The following is a 17,977-nucleotide window of genomic DNA, read 5'->3' on the forward strand; positions in this document are numbered from 1 at the left end:
AATAGGAGCTAGAAGAAAAGGAATTTACGGTAAGTAAACAAAATTCCCTTCATCTTTCAGCTTCAAAATTACAATCATTGGTAATTTGTAAAAGAAAATTGTATTTAGCCTCAGCTAGAAAAACTTTGCTCAGTGATTCAGTTTGCTGCCTACACTGGTTTTGCACAGCTGTTGTATGAAGGAAAACTATTTCTTTGCAATCCTATCAGCAGCATCATAAATCACTACTATTGTGTTATTGCCAAACAATAACCATGACTCAGAAATCTCAGGTCGTAAAAGAAATAGCCGCTTCCACTGAGATGTGAATTTGAGATTTTCAATTGTATATATTTTAGAAGTAGCTATTTAACAGTATTTCTCAGACACTTCATTGGGGGATCAAGAACCATGGGTCATATGCTTCCACTTGAAAGCTGACACCAAGACTACATCTTATAAAAAAAGCTGACTCCTCTCCATCTGCCAACACCTGGCCAGCCCACTTCACCTATTCACTTTAGCTTGGTCAGTTAACTTACCAGCAGGACGGTTGGGTCCGCAGATCAGAGGGTGTAGAACTTCTGATTTAGGTTTCTCGGATTATGATACAAGGGCCTTAGACGTCACCCTTCCACCATTTCATTTGCAAAGGATTTCGCCCATGAAACAGAGGCTTTTGACAGCACTCCTCTGGTGAAATCTTCCCTTTTTTTTTAATGCCTGTCTTTTTGAGCCAAGGCTGACCCCCAAGGGCCAGTTTATTGCTTTGACTATTTTAGTTCAGCAGAACTTGACTTTTAGGCGATAGGGCGGAACTCCATATTAGCTCCCCTGGATATGGAGGACCTCATTGTGGTCTTGGACACCCAACAGTCCTCTACTTGCGTTGCAATCAGAGATAGCTCTCCATTTTTACTTTCTGGAAGGGTCATTTTTTCCTCTTAGGCTAAGGACACACGGCGAGAAAAACGGAGCGAGTGGAATGCGATAAAAAATCGTATTCCACTTTGACCAATGTTACTTATGGGGTAGCTCCCACGAGCGATTATTTTCTCAGCCCTAATTGGACCGAGAAAACAATCGCCGCATGCTGTGGGTGGAATCCAATTCGTTTTCACTTGCACTCATACAAGTCTATGGGTGCGAGAAACATCTCAATGCACTCGCATTACACCGGAGTACAGTCCAATATACTCAGCAGCTGACAATAGAGGAGATAGGGAGATTAGTCCCTCCCCCTCCTCCACAGCGCCTGCCCTGTCCTCCGCAGCTGTGCTGCGATTACAAGATCATATCACAGTGGCATGACACTCGGCTAACACTCCAGCAGAACTGTAGCCGAGTGTCGTGCGATGCACTCATATTAATGCTCGTGTGGCCCCAGCCTAAGTGATATCTTCCCTCTAGTGAGGCTCTCACCTGTCTCTCTCCTTCTGCAGTATAGACAGGGCTTGCACTTCACACCCTGTTTTGTCCTTAGCGTATTCTTTGCCTTCAGTCTTAAATAAGACACTTTCTCTCCTTTCTTTAGGCACTTCACCTCTCATCTCCCTGACAGGTACTTCAGCTCCAGCTGTCTCTCACAGCTCCGTTTGGATGCCTTGAGGGCCATTACGGTATGCTCTTGCAGAGGTCGGACCTTCTCTAGGGCTACTATTATCCACTGGTTTCAATCTGTCCATGCAGAAAATCGGCCTAAGCAAGGTTGCACTGCAAGGGCATGGCTCAATTCCTTGTGTGGCCATGCGCTTTCAGGCATCTGTTTTTCTATTTCATAGGGCAACTACTTTAGCCTTCAGTCCACTTCTTTGTGGAGCGCTTTCCTATGGATACAAGTCTTAGCAGAAGATGCTATAAGCTGCAATTGCACGGGTAGTAACCTTGCTGTTTTCCTTCTGCAGTATTGGTATTCGTTTTCCCACTCCAGTGACTGTTTTGTGATGTCTCATGGTTCCTGTGGCCCCCAATGAAGCATCTGAAAAATGAAGATTTTTTTTCTACTCACCGTAAAATCTTTTTGTAGCCTTCTTCAGAGATATTTGTATCTTCCTCTTCCTGGACTGAGCTTTCATTCTCACGTCATAGTTAAAATCCTAAAATCTGTATTTTGCTTCTCTTTTGACAGACTAGCCACATTTCAGATGCATACATAAGTGCACATAGGCTGCCATTGTTCTCGGTAGCACAGGTCCTATTTATACAGGATGAAGCGCTGCTGAGAAAGATGATATTTTATGCAGCGCCCAACCAGAGAGTGTATTGCTCGTGAATTGGGTGATTGTCTGCATGTTTACACTACACTATTATCAGGGAACAAGCATTCATAGGAACTATCGTTCACAATAATTGTGCAGTATTTCCACTAACAGATATTTTACCGATAATTTTCCCAGCTGTTATAATCACAATAACATAAAATCATGCTATTCTTAATTATAGACTTCTTTTCAGATATCGGTCTACGCCCTATAGTCATTATGTTTGACAAATAGATTATTAAGCATGCTAGAGAAATTTTCTGGCAGATTGGACAGATTTCAATCAAATCAAATGGCCATTTACACACAGCACTTTTGGTCTGATTGTACAGAAATTGATCAGATATCTGAATGTGTAAATGCAGTTGTAAGGTCCACATACACATTAGACTAACGTCGGCCGATGATATGGACTCGTAGAGAATACAGGCACATAAGGCCTAGTGAGCGATCCAGCATATGGGAAAGTCACCTGAAATGGCTGTCAGCCAAACAATCGGCCAATAGCCATCTCATGTGTGTGGCAAGCTTTAGGCCTAATGAGCCCAGGTGTAATATAAGGCTCCAATTCAAGTGCTTGTATCCTCTACTATACCTCTGTGGACCCACAATTTCAACTTTTTACTTTCTGTATGAATCTGAAATAAATCTTTTAATTCTCCATGAGATACCATAAGTACGGAGTTTCTTCTTCCACCAAAGAATAATTATGTACATTTGAGACGCTATGGGGTGGGCGCATGCTATGATGACCGCTATTTTACACTATTGTAAGTGATCTCCCTCCTTCCATACTTCTCTATGACATCTTGGTGCACTTGTCATGATATTGCACTGGTATATCTGCTGTGCTATTTAACCCCTACACCCCAGACCGTGGTTCATACTGGGACTACATTGGGTTTCCATGTGATCTTTTCAACCATATTGCACTTTCACTTTATATATTTTTTTCATAATATGGATCTAACCATGTGCGTTCCCTACAGTTAATATATTTATATTACTTTTGGGGCCATATTTATTTCATTAGCACCTGTACTTTTAGAGGTGTATGACTTAGGCTGCTTTCACACTTGCGTTGAACGGCATCCATCACAATGCGTTGTGTGACGCATGTGACGGATGCATTGTAAATAGTGTCATAATAAAGCCGTATAACGGATTCCTGTGAAGTAACACATTGCATTATAGCCGAGAGAGAGAGATCCCCCATCATCACCGCATACACCTGCACTACCACCCCATCACCGTATACACCTGCACTACCGCCCCCATCATCACCACATACACCTGCACTACCGCCCCCATCATCATCGCATACACCTGCACTACCGCCCCCATCATCACCGCATACACCTGCACTACCGCCCCCAACATCATCACTGCACACACCGGCACTACCGCCCCCATCATCATCACTGCACACACCGGCACTACCACTCCACTCATCACTGCACACACACACCCCGGCACCACCGCACCCATCATCACCGCACACACCGGCACTACCGCACCCATCACCGCACACACACACCGGCACTACCTCAGTGACGTCCCCGCTGACAGTGCAACTCACTTCAGTTTCTGCTTGGAGCTCACAGGAGCGGCGGTATTCTACTGCCGCTCCTGTCAGCTTCCGATGTAGCAGAGCAGAAAGCGTCGTGGGACCTCGTTTGGATTATGTCGGACCTGGAGGATTATTTGGGGATTAATAAATTGGTGAAAGAGGGTGTTTCACTTACTTTCACTTACAGGTTAATCATTGGGGGTGTCTCATAGACGCCTGTCATGATTAACCTAGGACTTAGTGGCAGCGATGTGCTGCCATTAACTCCACATTACCCCGATTGCCACCGCACCAGGGCAATTCGGGATGAGCCGGGTAGAGTCCCGGGACTGTCGCGTTTAATGGATTCGGCAATTCCGGGCGGCTGCTGGCTGATATTTTTAGGCTGGGGGGCTCCCAATAACGTGGGGCTCCCCATCCTGAGAATACCAGCTTTCAGCCGTGTGGCTTTATCTTGGTTGGTATCAAAATGGGGGGGGAACGCACGTCATTTTTTTTTAATTATTTATTTATTGTACGGCACGATATAGACCCGCCCACCGGCGGCTGTGATTGGTTGCAGTGAGACCGCTGTCACTCACCATGGGGGCGTGTCTGACTGCAAGCAATCATAGGTGCTGGTGGGCGGGGGAAGCAGGGCATACGAGCTGGAATAATGAGCGGCCGGCATTTTCAAAAGAGGAGAAGCCGCCAGAGCAGTGTGACAGCAGTGCAGTGCAGTGCAGCGCCGCGCTGGTGATTGGTGAGTATGAGAGAGGGAGAGACAGACCGACAGAGAGATAGAGACTGAGAGAGACCGATAGACAGAGAGAGTGACTGACAGACAGACAGAGAGACCAGGAGTGCTTTTAAATGATTTAGAACGTTCTGCTGGACATGTTGAGCATGCTCAGTAGAACGTGACGGAATCCTGCACTGGAATCCGTCGCCAAACACATGGCGACGGAATCCAGCACCATAGACATTCATTATGCCTCGTAACGGATCCCAACGGAATCCTGCGGAGTGCGTTTTTTTACAGCAACAAAAAACGCTACATTCAGCGTTCCTTCCGCCCGACGGTCACTGACGGTCACCGACAAAACAACTGGTGCGCCGCGGGGCGGATGCAACGCAAGACTATCCGTTGCAATCCACCCTTAATAGTAGCCTATGAGAAATAAACTGTTTCCTGCAACGGTTACCGTAATTCTTCAAGGTGGCGGATAGCAACAGATGCCGTTCAACGCAAGTGTGAAAGCAGCCTTATGCATTTTACTTGCCCCTCTAAGGACATTTTGATGCAATTTATACCTTGTAATATATTTGTATCCTAGTGAGGGACACAATATATGCATCTTATTAATTTTTGCAGGAGCATTATGATGCAACTGAAGTTCTGCATTACATTTGCATCTCATTGAGGGAGCCTCTTCCTATTTGTTGTCCATTTTTTATCTTTTCTTTCTATTTTTTTTACACCCCAGTGTTTATTTTTCTGTTGGGGTACATCTACTATCATTTTACAGATCTTTAAATCTAATACAACTCTTGCCTATTGACAGCGGTCCCCATCTTTCTCTTTGTATATATGTAACAAATGTTGTCATCAATAATAATAATAATCTTTATTTCTATAGCGCCAACATATTCCGCAGCGCTTTACAATTCAGGAGGCTCATATACATATACATATCATATACATAAACATATACAAACAAGTAACAATTATAGAAGATACAATATTTAAAGGGAAAAATGGCAACCCTGCTCGTGAGAGCTTACAATCTACAATGAGATGGGGGGAGGGGCAAGGTACAAGTGCTTATTTACAATGACAATCCAGCCATCTCATGGGGGATAGATAATGGCTGCCTGGACCAGTTGGCCAGAGCCTTGAGATGCATTTGGGTGCCATGGAGTTTGACGTGGGTTTATGTTCTGAGAAGTTGTAGAGGGATTAGGTGAAATTAGTTTGGCTAGGGAGTGTGATAGGCCGCCCTAAAAAGATGTGTTTTTAGGGAGCGTCTGAAGCTGAGTAAGTTGTGATTTGTCCTAACTTCTTGGGGTAGAGCGTTCCAGAGGTTTGGTGCAGCTCGGAAGAAGTCTTGGATTCGGGAGTGCCTTTTTATTGTCTAGTTGTATATTCACCAACCTACCCTGCTTTTACTTACTCCTGAATAATTTTTGTATATAATTTGACAATATCTCGTTTTTGTTATTTTTTTGGTTTCTTTTTGTCTTTTACTACATTTGTGACCCTGCAGAGCCTGTGCAGAATCACATATAGGTCGAATGGCTTCATACAAGGGGGGCCGTATAGTGTCTGTGTATCAGAACCCAATATATATTGATGGCGTTATGTCAATGGGTTTTGTCTCCTCATAGTTGGTATTCTGGCTTTTGCCTTTTTTAATGACTTTCTTATGGTGTACTACTAACATTGTATCTAGTGATGCGTTATGTTTCTGTATTTCAGTGGTTAGCTGATGTTTACCAGTATCAGGGAATGATGATGGATGCAGAGATGTGCTACAGGAAGGGGTTACAGTTGGCGTCCCAACAAGGAAACTGGAGTGGAAAACTCTCAAGTCTACTGCGGTTAGCCCTTCTTGCACTTAAAGCCTGTATGGTATGTATGTATATTATATGTAGTGTTTCATATATTTATTCTGTTCTTGGTGAGATTTGAACCAAGAAGTGCTGTTTTATGAACTATCATACCACTTATCTTAATATCTGTCTGCGCCGAAATTAAGTTTTTTTCAAAAATGTTTATTGAAAAAGAGAAAATATCATACAAAATCAAGTATAAGTAACTCTGTAACATAGTGGCATATTTTCAGTTTGTGCATGAATACTTCCACATATCGAAGAAATAAAGACAAACGCAATAAGAGATCAAGTATACACAATTCTCCATGTGGACTTTGGTAGAGTCAATGAAAATAAGAACGTTGATTTCTGAAGTACTAAATTTAGATTCATAAAAAAACTGGAAAGAGAAAAGAATGTTAAGAAGAAGCAAAGAAGAATTCAAATGAGAGGAAAGACAGAAAAAGAAAGAGAAGAGAAGGGGGGGGACAGAATGGGGAGAGGGGAAGGAGAGACTTGGTGTCTCCCCTGGAACACAACCGGTTTAAGGAGGTCTACACTCCACCTCTCGGCACGAACAGAGCAAAAATTAAGCGATTGGTTCCTAAGAGGAAAGGATTATCTCGAAATCAGCGAATTCTCTAAATAGAAGCCACGGCGTCCAAGAGCTGAAAAACTTGCTCAGCTGGAGCTCCGAGTGGGAGGATAGTTTCTCCATCCTGCAAATGTGATCCATTTCCGCCAACCACTCGAGAATCGTCAGGGTTACACCCGACTTCCACTTTCTCGGGATGATTGCTCTTGTCGCGGCAACAAAATGACGGAGAAGACCTTGCTTGACCTCTTTGAAAGCTCCGGGGATCATGGACAAGAGACCGATCTGCGGAGAGCATGTGATTGTCCGCCCCGTTATGTGGTTATGAATTTGGAAAACTTTACGCCACAATTCCTGAATTATCGGGCAGGACCACCAGATATGTAGCATGGATCCCTCAGCAGCATTACATCTCCAACAAGTGTCAGGGACGGTCGGGAAGATTTTGTGTAGCTCCTTCGGACACCTATACCAACAGGAAATGATCTTAAAGTTTTTTTCCTGCACTTTACAAGGCAAGGGAAGCCAATGTACACACATATAAGCTTTTGCCCAATCCACATCAGAGGAAGCACTCCCCAGATCTTTCTCCCAGGATTTCACATACCAGACTGGATCCGAATCAATTGGGTCAATCAAAATGGAGTAAATCTGGGAAATTACGTGGGATAGAGATTCTAGTTGGATCAAAAGGAATTCAAAGTTGGTACAGACCTGGCCAGGTCGGAGGCTGAGCGAGCAGAGGAGATGAACGATTGCAACTGCAAATACATAAACCACTGGATTTGTTGATCAGGGAAGGTGGCTCGGAAATGCTGTAAGGTTGGCAGAGAAGGCGCTCCCAGCAGGGTATCGCCAACCCTAGGCCTCTGGGATGAAGACCAGATCATAAACCTGTCCACCACAACAGCCGGCGGGAAGTCGGGATTATCAAAAAGGGGTGTCAGGGGGCCCCATGCTTCAGACAGATTAAAATGAGCATTAGTTCTGTCCCAAATGATGAGTAGGTCCCTTGTCAGAGGGGGGAGTTCAAAATGCTCTTAGGTCTTCTATGTTTCGCGATCCAGGGCAAGGAGGTCAAGGTCCAATCTAAAAGATTAGCTTCAATATCCACCCACTGCTTCGTCTCGGCCCCATGAAACCAATCTACTACTCTGGTGAGGATAGCTGATGTATGATATAAGCGAAAATCTGGAAGTCCTGAGCCCCCTTTTGTCTTACGTCTCGTCAAGTATTTAAAGGCCATTCGGGGTTTACTTTTTTTCCATACAAAAGCTGTTGTGATCCGTCGAAGATGGGCAAAGAAGAATCTGGGTACGGCTATAGGAACTGCTTGAAAAAGAAAAAGGAGTTTGGGGAGGACATCCATTTTTAAAACGTTGATACGTCCAAACCAGGACAGAGCCCGCAAATTGTAAGCCTGAAGATCGGCGTCAATGCGCTGCAATAGTGGTTTGTAGTTCAAATTAAATAGATGTGAAGGGTCCGGCGTTAGATAAGTCCCTAGATATTTCAGAGCAGTGGCACACCATTGAAAGGGAAAGGCTTCTTGCAGAGAGGATTTACGTTTAGCGGAAAGGGTGATATTTAGGATTTCCGACTTAGAGGTATTAACCTTGAAATTACTAACCACAGCATACCGCTCAAACTCCTTCAGGATAGATGGGAGTGATGTTTAAGGGGTTAACGATGTATAGGAGGAGGTCATCAGCATATAGGGCCAGTTTATGAGGTTTTTTTTACCTATGCAGATCCCATGAATATCAGGGTTCTTCCTGATGGCTATGGCTAGATGTTCCATCACCAATGCATACAGAAGGGGGGACAGAGGACAGCCTTGTCGAGTCCCATTTCTGATATTGAATGAGTTGGAAAAAATTCCATTACAGCGAATCTTGGCTGTAGGGAGAATATACAATGCTAGAACCTTTTCTCTAAAGCTTGGAACGAAACCTGCCCGCTCAAGCACACGCCCAAGGAATGGCCAACTGACCCTATCAAAGGCCTTCTCTGCATCTACTGACAACACACAGGCTGGTGTTTTTAGCTTAAACATTTGGGAGATAACAAGGATCGATTTAATAGTATTGTCTCTAGCCTCTCTGCCAGGTACGAAGCCTACCTGGTCATTGTGTATCAATAGCGGCAGAGAAGGACTCAGTCAGTTAGCCAGAAGTTTAGCAAACAGCTTCACGTCCACATTAATTAGAGATATAGGGTGATAGCTTGAGCAGAGCAAGGGGTCCTTGCCCGACTTGGGGATTACCGTGATAGTAGCAGACAGTGATTGTCTTTGGAGATGGAGTTGAAGACCTTAGGAAGAAATGGTGCCGGCTCCGTTAGAAAAGTTTGGTAAAATTTGGTAGTAAAGCCATCTGGGCCTGGGCTTTTGTTGGGGGGAGAAGAGGACACCACTTGGGTGACCTCCTCTTGTGAGAACGGGGAATCCAGCTCATCAGCCGTTTCCGCTAATAGGGAGGGAAGCGGCATGTCTAGCAGGTAGTTGTCGATTTTCTCCAGAAGCCGGGAGTTAGTGGGGTCTACAGAGTTGTCGTTGATGTTATATAACGTCTCGTAATACTTCTCAAAGGCTAAAGCGATGTCAGTGGGGTGATGCACCGTTTTTTTGTCAGCCGTCTTAATCGAGAGGACATACGTTGTCGCTGTTTTCGGGTGGATATGTCTCATCAAGGGACCCCCCATACTTATCTGCAAACTCATAAAAAAACTGTTGGGAGCGTTCTCTAAAATTTAGTGTGAGCCAAGTCGAGTACTGCTTTAAGGTCTTCCCTCGTCTTAGTCAGTTTGAGTAAGGTATCCTGGTCAAGAGTCACTTTATGTGTTTGTTCCAAGGAATGGATTTTGGAAAGAACATCCTCAATCTGTTTAGCTTTGTCTCTCTTCAGTCTAGCTCCTTCTCGTATAAGTAGTCCCTCTGGTTACGCACTTCAGTGCTTCCCACTTAGTGGGAAGAGGGGTATTGTCATCTGAATGATATGAAGGAAGTCTGAAATAGTCATAGATATCCTTTCTTTAACGTGTGGATCTAGGAGGTGATTAGGGTTGAGTCTCCAGTTTCAGGGCTTAGAAGGAGAGTCTGGGGGATTCAGTGTCACGTAGACAGGGACATGGTCAGACCAAGTCACTGGGCCGATGGAAGCAGCGAGGGACCAGGAGAGTAGGTTATGGCTAATCAGGAAAAAAATCAATACGGCTATACGAATTATGTACTGCCGAAAAATGAGAGAAGTCCTTGACCGATGGATAGAGTAGACGCCAGATGTCAACAACCCTACTCGAATGCATAGCGGACCTAAGAGATGCTAGCTGACTGTGTGAAATCACCGACTTACCGGCCAACGTGTCGAGCTTCGGGTTCAGAGGTAAATTAAAATCTCCACCAATGATCAGATGTCCAGTTGCAAAAGTCTCCAGTCTCCTCAGGAACCTAGCCCCGGCAACAGTCTGACCTTTATTAGGAAGATAAAAATTAGCGACTGCGTATTTTTGGTTATAGAGTACTAAGTTGACAAATAGGAATCTGCCGTGTGGATCAGTGCTAACCTCTGTCACCGTGCATGGAAATTTTTATGTAGCGCAATACTGACCCCTTTTGATCTCGCCAAGGGGTTGGGAGCATGATGCCAAAGGGGGTAGTATTTGTTGGGGATATCTGGCACATGACCACACTTAAAGTGAGTGTCCTATAGCAGGAGTACCTGGACTCCCATTTTGTGCATACCGTGCAGCCTCTCATTGCGCTTTTGTGGGGTATTGAACCCTTGTACATTCAGCGATGCAAACTTCAAGGAGACCATAGTGTGTACCGGTTAAGACAAACTTGGATTTCTAAAATGTATGGAGTCCCAAGCGGTAAAGGGGTAGCACAGGCGAGGGTCGGGGGAGGGATGAGAGAGGTAGGCAGAACAAGGAAGAAGGCGAGGTAAGAGAGAAAAGAGTAGAGACCGAAAAACTTAAAGAGGAAAGCCTACCAAGAGTATAGGCTGTGGCCTCGCTCCTAGGTTGAGGCAAAAAAGACTGTAAAAGGCCCAAGATGGGTCAATACAGTCACACTTGAAAAACAAGTGTCCCTAGTGGGGTGAGTCTAGCAACGGAAATGCCGTAACCCCCAGACAAACACTTCACCAGGGAGACCGCAACAAAATATAAGAATACATTAGCTAAAACATCTGATAACTGCAACAGGAAAACATTCAAAATAGAGCCCTCTGGGCTTCTGGGAGACCCCTGATACGTATGTTGTTGCAGCGGTCCCTATTTTCTGAGTCTTCCATTAGGTTGATGAGAGAAGAGATTTGGTCCGCATGAAGATCTAGAGTCTTAGCATATTCAGACTGAGCAGTGATTGTTTCAGCAACGGCCGTTTCTGTAGCTGTAACTCTGTCAGAAATCTGTGAGTCCCTGTATTTCAGCTCTGCAGAGACTCAAGGCGGGATATGTAGCCCTCCATGTCCGTTTTAGTAGGGATTTCGGACATTCTGGAGCGCAGGTCTTTAATTTCTTCTAGTACAGAATCAGAGGCTTCAGAGAAGTAAGCATTAGAAGCCAGGGGTTCAGTGGAGTGCGGGTCAAGGGATCCCTCAGGGACCCCGCAGGAGACCGGTGTGACCGCCGGGGACGCATCCGGTGGTTCAGCCAAGAATTTCTGTATGTTCACATCCTTTGCTTTAGATTTGGGTGCACTCATCCCAGCAATTGGAGGGGCTGGGGCTTTTTTAGGAGCCATATTGCTTTTATGCAAGTATAACATGGCACACTAGAAAGAGGAGGGCTCCAAGAGTCCAGGAAAACAAGAGATTTCTATGGCAGAGACACTGGTCAGGATGCAGGGTCTCCGGTAGGGAGGGAGCTCTAAAATGCACAGTAATGCCTTATCAGTAACTTGGTCCCTTGGCAGCCAGGGGCACACAGGGGTGTCAGAACCCAGTCAGCATGTGAGGCCCAAGATGCTGTAGCTGCCACACAGAGCTTATCCACCGGGCAGAGAGATATAAAAGGTAATTGTTTGGGTTAGGATCTTTATCCTTGTGCTCAGCAAGTGCTGCAATCTAGATCAGTGTTTGTGAATTGAGCATACTTTTTTTGTGTTATTACAAACAGGCACTAGTGTGTCTGTTTGACATTCAGCTGGATTTTAGTGTCTTTTAATTTCCAGGCTTTCACCAGACATGCACTGGCAGCAGGAGAGGTGATCAACTGTTTACTTTAGTGATTATCACTCTGCTGCTGAGACTGCTGTCACACAGGGCCCCATTTACCTGCAGCTCTGTCTTATCAGTAGCTCTGTTGTTGATATTAACTAGTTAATCAATCCCTCAATCTTTCCCAGAGTTAGGGGTGCTTCACACACAGCGAGCTCGCTGCCGAGATCGCTGCTGAGTCACGCTTTTTGTGACGCAGCAGTGACCTCATTAGCGATCTCGCTGTGTGTGACACTGAGCAGCGATCTGGCCCCTGCTGCGAGATCGCTGCTCGTTACACACAGCCCTGGTTCGTTTTCTTCAAAGGCGCTCTCCCGCTGTGACACACAGATCGCTGTGTGTGACAGCGAGAGAGCGACAAATGAAGCGAGCAGGGAGCAGGAGCCGGCGTCTGACAGCTGAGGTAAGCTTGTAACCAAGATAAACATCGGGTAACCAAGGTGGTTACCCGATATTTACCTTAGTTACCAGCCTCCGCAGCTCTCACGCTGCCAGTGCTGCCGGCTCCGGCTCTCTGCACATGTAGCTGCTGTACACATCGGGTTAATTAACCCGATGTGTACAGCAGCTAGGAGAGCAAGGAGCCAGCGCTAAGCAGTGTGCGCGGCTCCCTGCTCTCCGCACATGTAGCTGCATTACACATCGGGTTAATTAACCCGATGTGTACTGTAGCTAGGAGAGCAAGGAGCCAGCGCTCAGTGTGCGCGGCTCCCTGCTCCCTGCACACAGCTGCGGTGTGCGCTGGTAACTAATGTAAACATCGGGTAACCATACCCGATGTTTACCTTAGTTACCAGTGTCCGCAGCTTCCAGACGGCGGCTCCGTGCAAGCGCAGCGTCGCTTGCACGTCGCTGCTGGCTGGGGGCTGTTCACTGGTCGCTGGTGAGATCTGCCTGTTTGACAGCTCACCAGCGACCATGTAGCGATGCAGCAGCGATCCTGACCAGGTCAGATCGCTGGTCGGATCGCTGCTGCATCGCTAAGTGTGAAGGTACCCTTAAGAAACAAGAGGTCCGAAATTAAGTTTTATGATGGGGACAGGGGGAGGAAGGCCAGGCAGCAGACAGAGGCTGGAGTTGATAGCAAGACCGATCTACATCTAAAGGTACCGTCGCACATAACAAGATCGCTAGCGAGATCGCTACTGAGTCACGGTTTCTGTGACGCAGTAGCGATCCCGTTAGTGATCTCATGTGTGACATCTACCAGCGATCAGGCCCCTGCTGTGAGATCTCTAGTCGTTGCAGAACGGTCCAGGCCATTTTCTTCAAAGGCAATGTCCTGCTGGGCAGGACACATCGCTGTGTTTGACACTGTGTGACAGGGTCACAGTGATTGCTGAGATCGTTATACAGGTCGCTACTGCGACCTGTATTGTTCCTGCATCGTTGGTAAGATCTGACTGTGTGACATCTCACCAGCGACCTCTCAGCGACTTATCAGCGATCCCTATCAGGTCGCAACGTTTTCAGGATCGCTGGTAAGTCGTTGTGTGTGACTGGGCCTTTACCCTCCTGTTGCACCTGTCAATGAAATAGCAGGGCATTGCTGGAATTTTACTTGCCCATGTTTCTAAAATAAAACACCCAATCCCAGAACACTTATGCTTACATTCAGCATCCTAGCACCAGTATAGCACTGGCTTTACTTTATATACAGTATGAAAATCCTGCTGGTTGGTTCCCTTTACACAAACAGGCATAGAAATGTGTTACCTCACTGAAAGCAGCATCTGCAACATATGATAATATATCATCGAAAATCAAGTCAGTAATGTCAGAGGTCCTATAGCCGCTCAGTTTGTATCTTACCAAATTGATTTATGATGAGCTCAAAGGGCTGGAAACATGGCTGACACACTCTTTAAACAAACAGGCGTGAAAATGTGTTACCTCACAGAAAACAGCTGCTGCAAGCCCCTACCCTATCGTACTCACTTATACCCCCCCCCCGCTAAGAACTGTGTTATTTGCCAACTATGACATGGAGGAGCTACATAGAGCGCACATTTATAGCATCATCTCAGCACCGTAACTTTTTAACACATCGAATTTTGGAACTTTTTATTCCATAATCTAGTGATTAAAATTTACTCTGTTCTTGGGGCAACCCCCTTTAACACATACAGTACTGAATTGTAAACTACATCCATAAGTCACTCTGTTTAATAGACAACTAATCCAATTAGAGATGGAATAATCGATTCTCTGGACTCCGATCCATTGGTCAGTAATCTGTAACAGCTGGATGAGAAGTCTATGAATCTCCTTATCCCCCCCCCCCCCTTCCCGGCATTCCCAGTTCTTCCTTTGATCAGCCAGGCTGATGCGAGATGATGAGTGTGATGTGAGGCAAGATGATCAATGTGACGTGACGCACAAACGATGACGTATGAGCCCGGCTAATCAAAAATGGAACTGGGAATACCGGGAGGTAAGGAGATCCACAGACCTCTCGTCCAGCTGTTACAGATTATTGACCTGGTTAATGGACCGAAGTCCTGCGAATCGATTTTACCATCTGTAACTGCAACTCTAAGTGATTTCTTTAGCCTATATTTGTCATATAAATGTTATATAGGTGCAAGCATGATGATTATAATTTCATTGTGCTGAGCTGTGCCACAATTGTAAAGGAGTCTTACAAGCCTTTGTCACACAGTAGATAATGGCTCAAATTATTTTAATTTTTAAAAGCTAAAAGATGTATATTGAGTCTGTAACGCCCCTCTTTTTAAAAGGTGCATTTGCTAGGTTATATTCTATACGTAGCCTCTTCTCCCTGTGTTGTTGCTGCATTCTTACAAATCAGGATGTAATATATTTTGTTAAATTGTGTGAATTTTTGCTCCGTTTAGCCTCAGGTTCCCGATACTCACTGGCCAGCACTCCTGCAAGAGGCCACAAGTGAAGTTTTGAAGATGACCTCCTGTCCATTGGCCATTCTTTTACAAGGGATCCTACAGTTCAGCACAAAAGGATCAAGGTGAGATACAGTACAGTAGTCCTTTTATTATTTAATTATATGTGTCATAGACTTATAGCTGTGTATTCTGAGACATTCTTGTTTCTAAGACAATTAAAAGCCATTCCAATCTGCACTATAATTCTAATTTCAGTTTATTACGTATTTCTTACGGCTTATATAGCACCAGCCTATTTTCCTATGTACCGAGATTGTGACTATATACCGTATTTTTCGGACTATAAGACGCACCCTGCTTTTAGAGAAGGAAAATAGGAAAATAAAATTTTAAGCAAAAAATGTGGTCATGACACAGTATTTTGGGGCGAGGATCTGCTGCTGACACTGTTATTGGGGTAATGTCCCCAAATTCTCTACTAAGGTACCCCATCCTGGTAATGATCCTCCTGTCTTGTATATGATCCTCCTGCCTTGTATATATATGTCCCTCATCCTGGTATAGCCCTCATCCTGCTATATACCCCTATCCTGGCATATGGCCGCATCCTGCTATATACCCCCATCCTGGTATATGGCCGCATCCTGCTATATACCCCATCCTGGCATATGGCCACATCCTGCTATATACCCCCATCCTGGCATATGGCCGCATCCTGCTATATACCCCCATCCTGGCATATGGCCGCATCCTGCTATATGCCCCCATCTTGGCATATGGCCGCATCCTGCTATATACCCCATCCTGGCATATGGCTGCATCCTGCTATATACCACATCCTGGTGTATGGCCGCATCCTGCTATATACCCCATCCTGGTGTATGGCCGCATTCTGTGGCACACAAAAAAATAAACGTTTATACTCACCTTTCCTTGCTCCACGCCGCTGACCTGTGTGGAGCCGGCCACGATCCCTGCAGCATCTCTCGTCCTTTTGTCTGTGCCGGCCGCGGCTGTGTGTGGACACGTGCGCACAGCGATGACGTCATCCCTATGCACACCGCTGGTCTCCACACACAGCCACGGCCAGCAGACAGGAGGACGAGCGATGCTGCAGGGATCGTGGCTGGTGAGTATACTGATTCACTGCGCCCCGCGCTGATGATGATGCTCGGGGGGCAGTGAATATAGCCGCACATGATCACTCCAGGCTGTAGTTGCCAGGGGCGATCACGCGGGCCGGCTGTTTAGTATGCGCGCATCCCCCGCCCATCATCCCGCCCACCTGTCAGCGCCGCCTTCAGCACTGAGAGATGATGGGCGGGATGATGGGCGTGCATATGAAATGAGCGGGCCCACATGGTCACGGTAGGCGCTGCTGCAAGCCTGCTCATGCCCCCGATGATCCGCGCCACCGCAGCACCCTCATTCCCCACAGCCATGTCCTACATTCAGACTATAAGACGCACCCCCCACTTTCCCCCAAAATTTGGGGGTAAAAAAGTGCATCTTATAGTCCAAAAAATACGGTACATCAGTGCTTTTCCCAAATGGGGCATGCAATCTAAATTATTTTCATCAAGCATACATACAGTATACTAGAGTGGACTTAGTAGTAAACTAGAAGTATGATTCTATAGGCTAGGAGGAAACTGGAGAAAATTCTCACAAATTCAGAGAGAAACTACAAACTGTAATCCAGGAACTGCAGTGTCATCAGACCTACCATGGCCATTGAAAAATCCTTTTTATTTTTTTTTTTTTTATTTTTTTTTTATAAAGTTGGTTAAGGGGAACCAATCAGCAGGATTTTCGTATATAAGGTAAAGCCAGTGCTATACTGGCACTATCAGGCTTCTTATCTACATACCGTTAGTGGTCAGCTCAAATGTTTCGGTTTTGAAATCCAAGATAGTGAAGTTTGAAAAATGAGCATCTTCTAAGTGACAGTTGCACTGGAGGAGATCATATATTCATAGTTATCCCCTCCCCTTGTTACGTTTGTTGGGAGACAGGCGAGGTGAGTGCCAAATTTTACTCATTTTGGCTGACATGCCTCTATGGCAGAACCCTCACTTTACCTCCCTGGTACTCCACCCATCCTCTCCATTCTGGAGCACTCAGAAAGTAATTTTACTAGGCAATCTGTATGATCAAGATACACTGTTATCTTTTGATCAGCCACAGAATAAGTAAGATGTGCTGAGATCCTTATTTCTTTGATATCTTCAACTTTGATCTGCTCTCCAATCACAACTTCTCGCACAAGGTACAATGGTAGCCATATGCATCTTTCCACTGATAGTTATTCTTAAGTCATAAGGTCCGACAGGTCTCACATCAGCCCTATACACTTACATGCTAATAATTGGCATTGAAACTACATCTCTGAAGGTTAAAAACAAGTAAAGGGTGCTTTACACGCTGCGACATCGCTAACGATATATCGTCGGGATCACGGGGTCGTTAGTGACGCACATCCGGCGTCGTTGGCGACATCGCAGCGTGTGACACCTAGGAGCGATGATCAACGATCGCAAAACGTCAAAAATCGTTGATCGTTGACACGTCGCTCCTTTTCATAATATCGTTGGTGGGGCATGCCACTGGTTGTTCGTCGTTCCTCCGGCATCACACATCGCTGTGTGTGACACCGCAGGAACGATGAACATCTCCTTACCTGCATCCACCGGCAATGAGGAAGGAAGGAGGTGGGCGGGATATTCCACCCGCTCATCTCCGCTCCTCCTCTGCTATTGGGCGGCCGCTTAGTGACGCCGAACGCACCTCCCTCTTGAAAGAGAGATTGTTCGGTGTCTCCAGCGACGTCACAGAACAGGTATGTGCATGTGATGCTGCCGTAGCGATATTGTTCGCTATGGCAGCGATCACCACATATCGCAGGAACGACG

At 45.7% G+C, this 17,977-nt stretch overlaps 1 protein-coding gene across 2 annotated transcripts in view; it reads left to right on the plus strand.

The window, feature by feature from the left end:
* Window positions 1-17,977, plus strand: part of SKIC3 (SKI3 subunit of superkiller complex) — a 269,270-nt gene that overhangs the window by 238,449 nt on the left and 12,844 nt on the right. For both annotated transcript variants that reach the window (XM_075325084.1, XM_075325085.1), the window contains exons 38-39: window positions 6,269-6,421; window positions 15,060-15,187. In XM_075325084.1, coding sequence (XP_075181199.1) covers window positions 6,269-6,421; window positions 15,060-15,187 — 281 coding nt within the window. The remainder of the gene's footprint in view (window positions 1-6,268; window positions 6,422-15,059; window positions 15,188-17,977) is intronic.

Source organism: Anomaloglossus baeobatrachus, chromosome 1 (genome assembly GCF_048569485.1).
Source record: "Anomaloglossus baeobatrachus isolate aAnoBae1 chromosome 1, aAnoBae1.hap1, whole genome shotgun sequence".
Lineage (NCBI taxonomy): Eukaryota > Metazoa > Chordata > Amphibia > Anura > Aromobatidae > Anomaloglossus > Anomaloglossus baeobatrachus.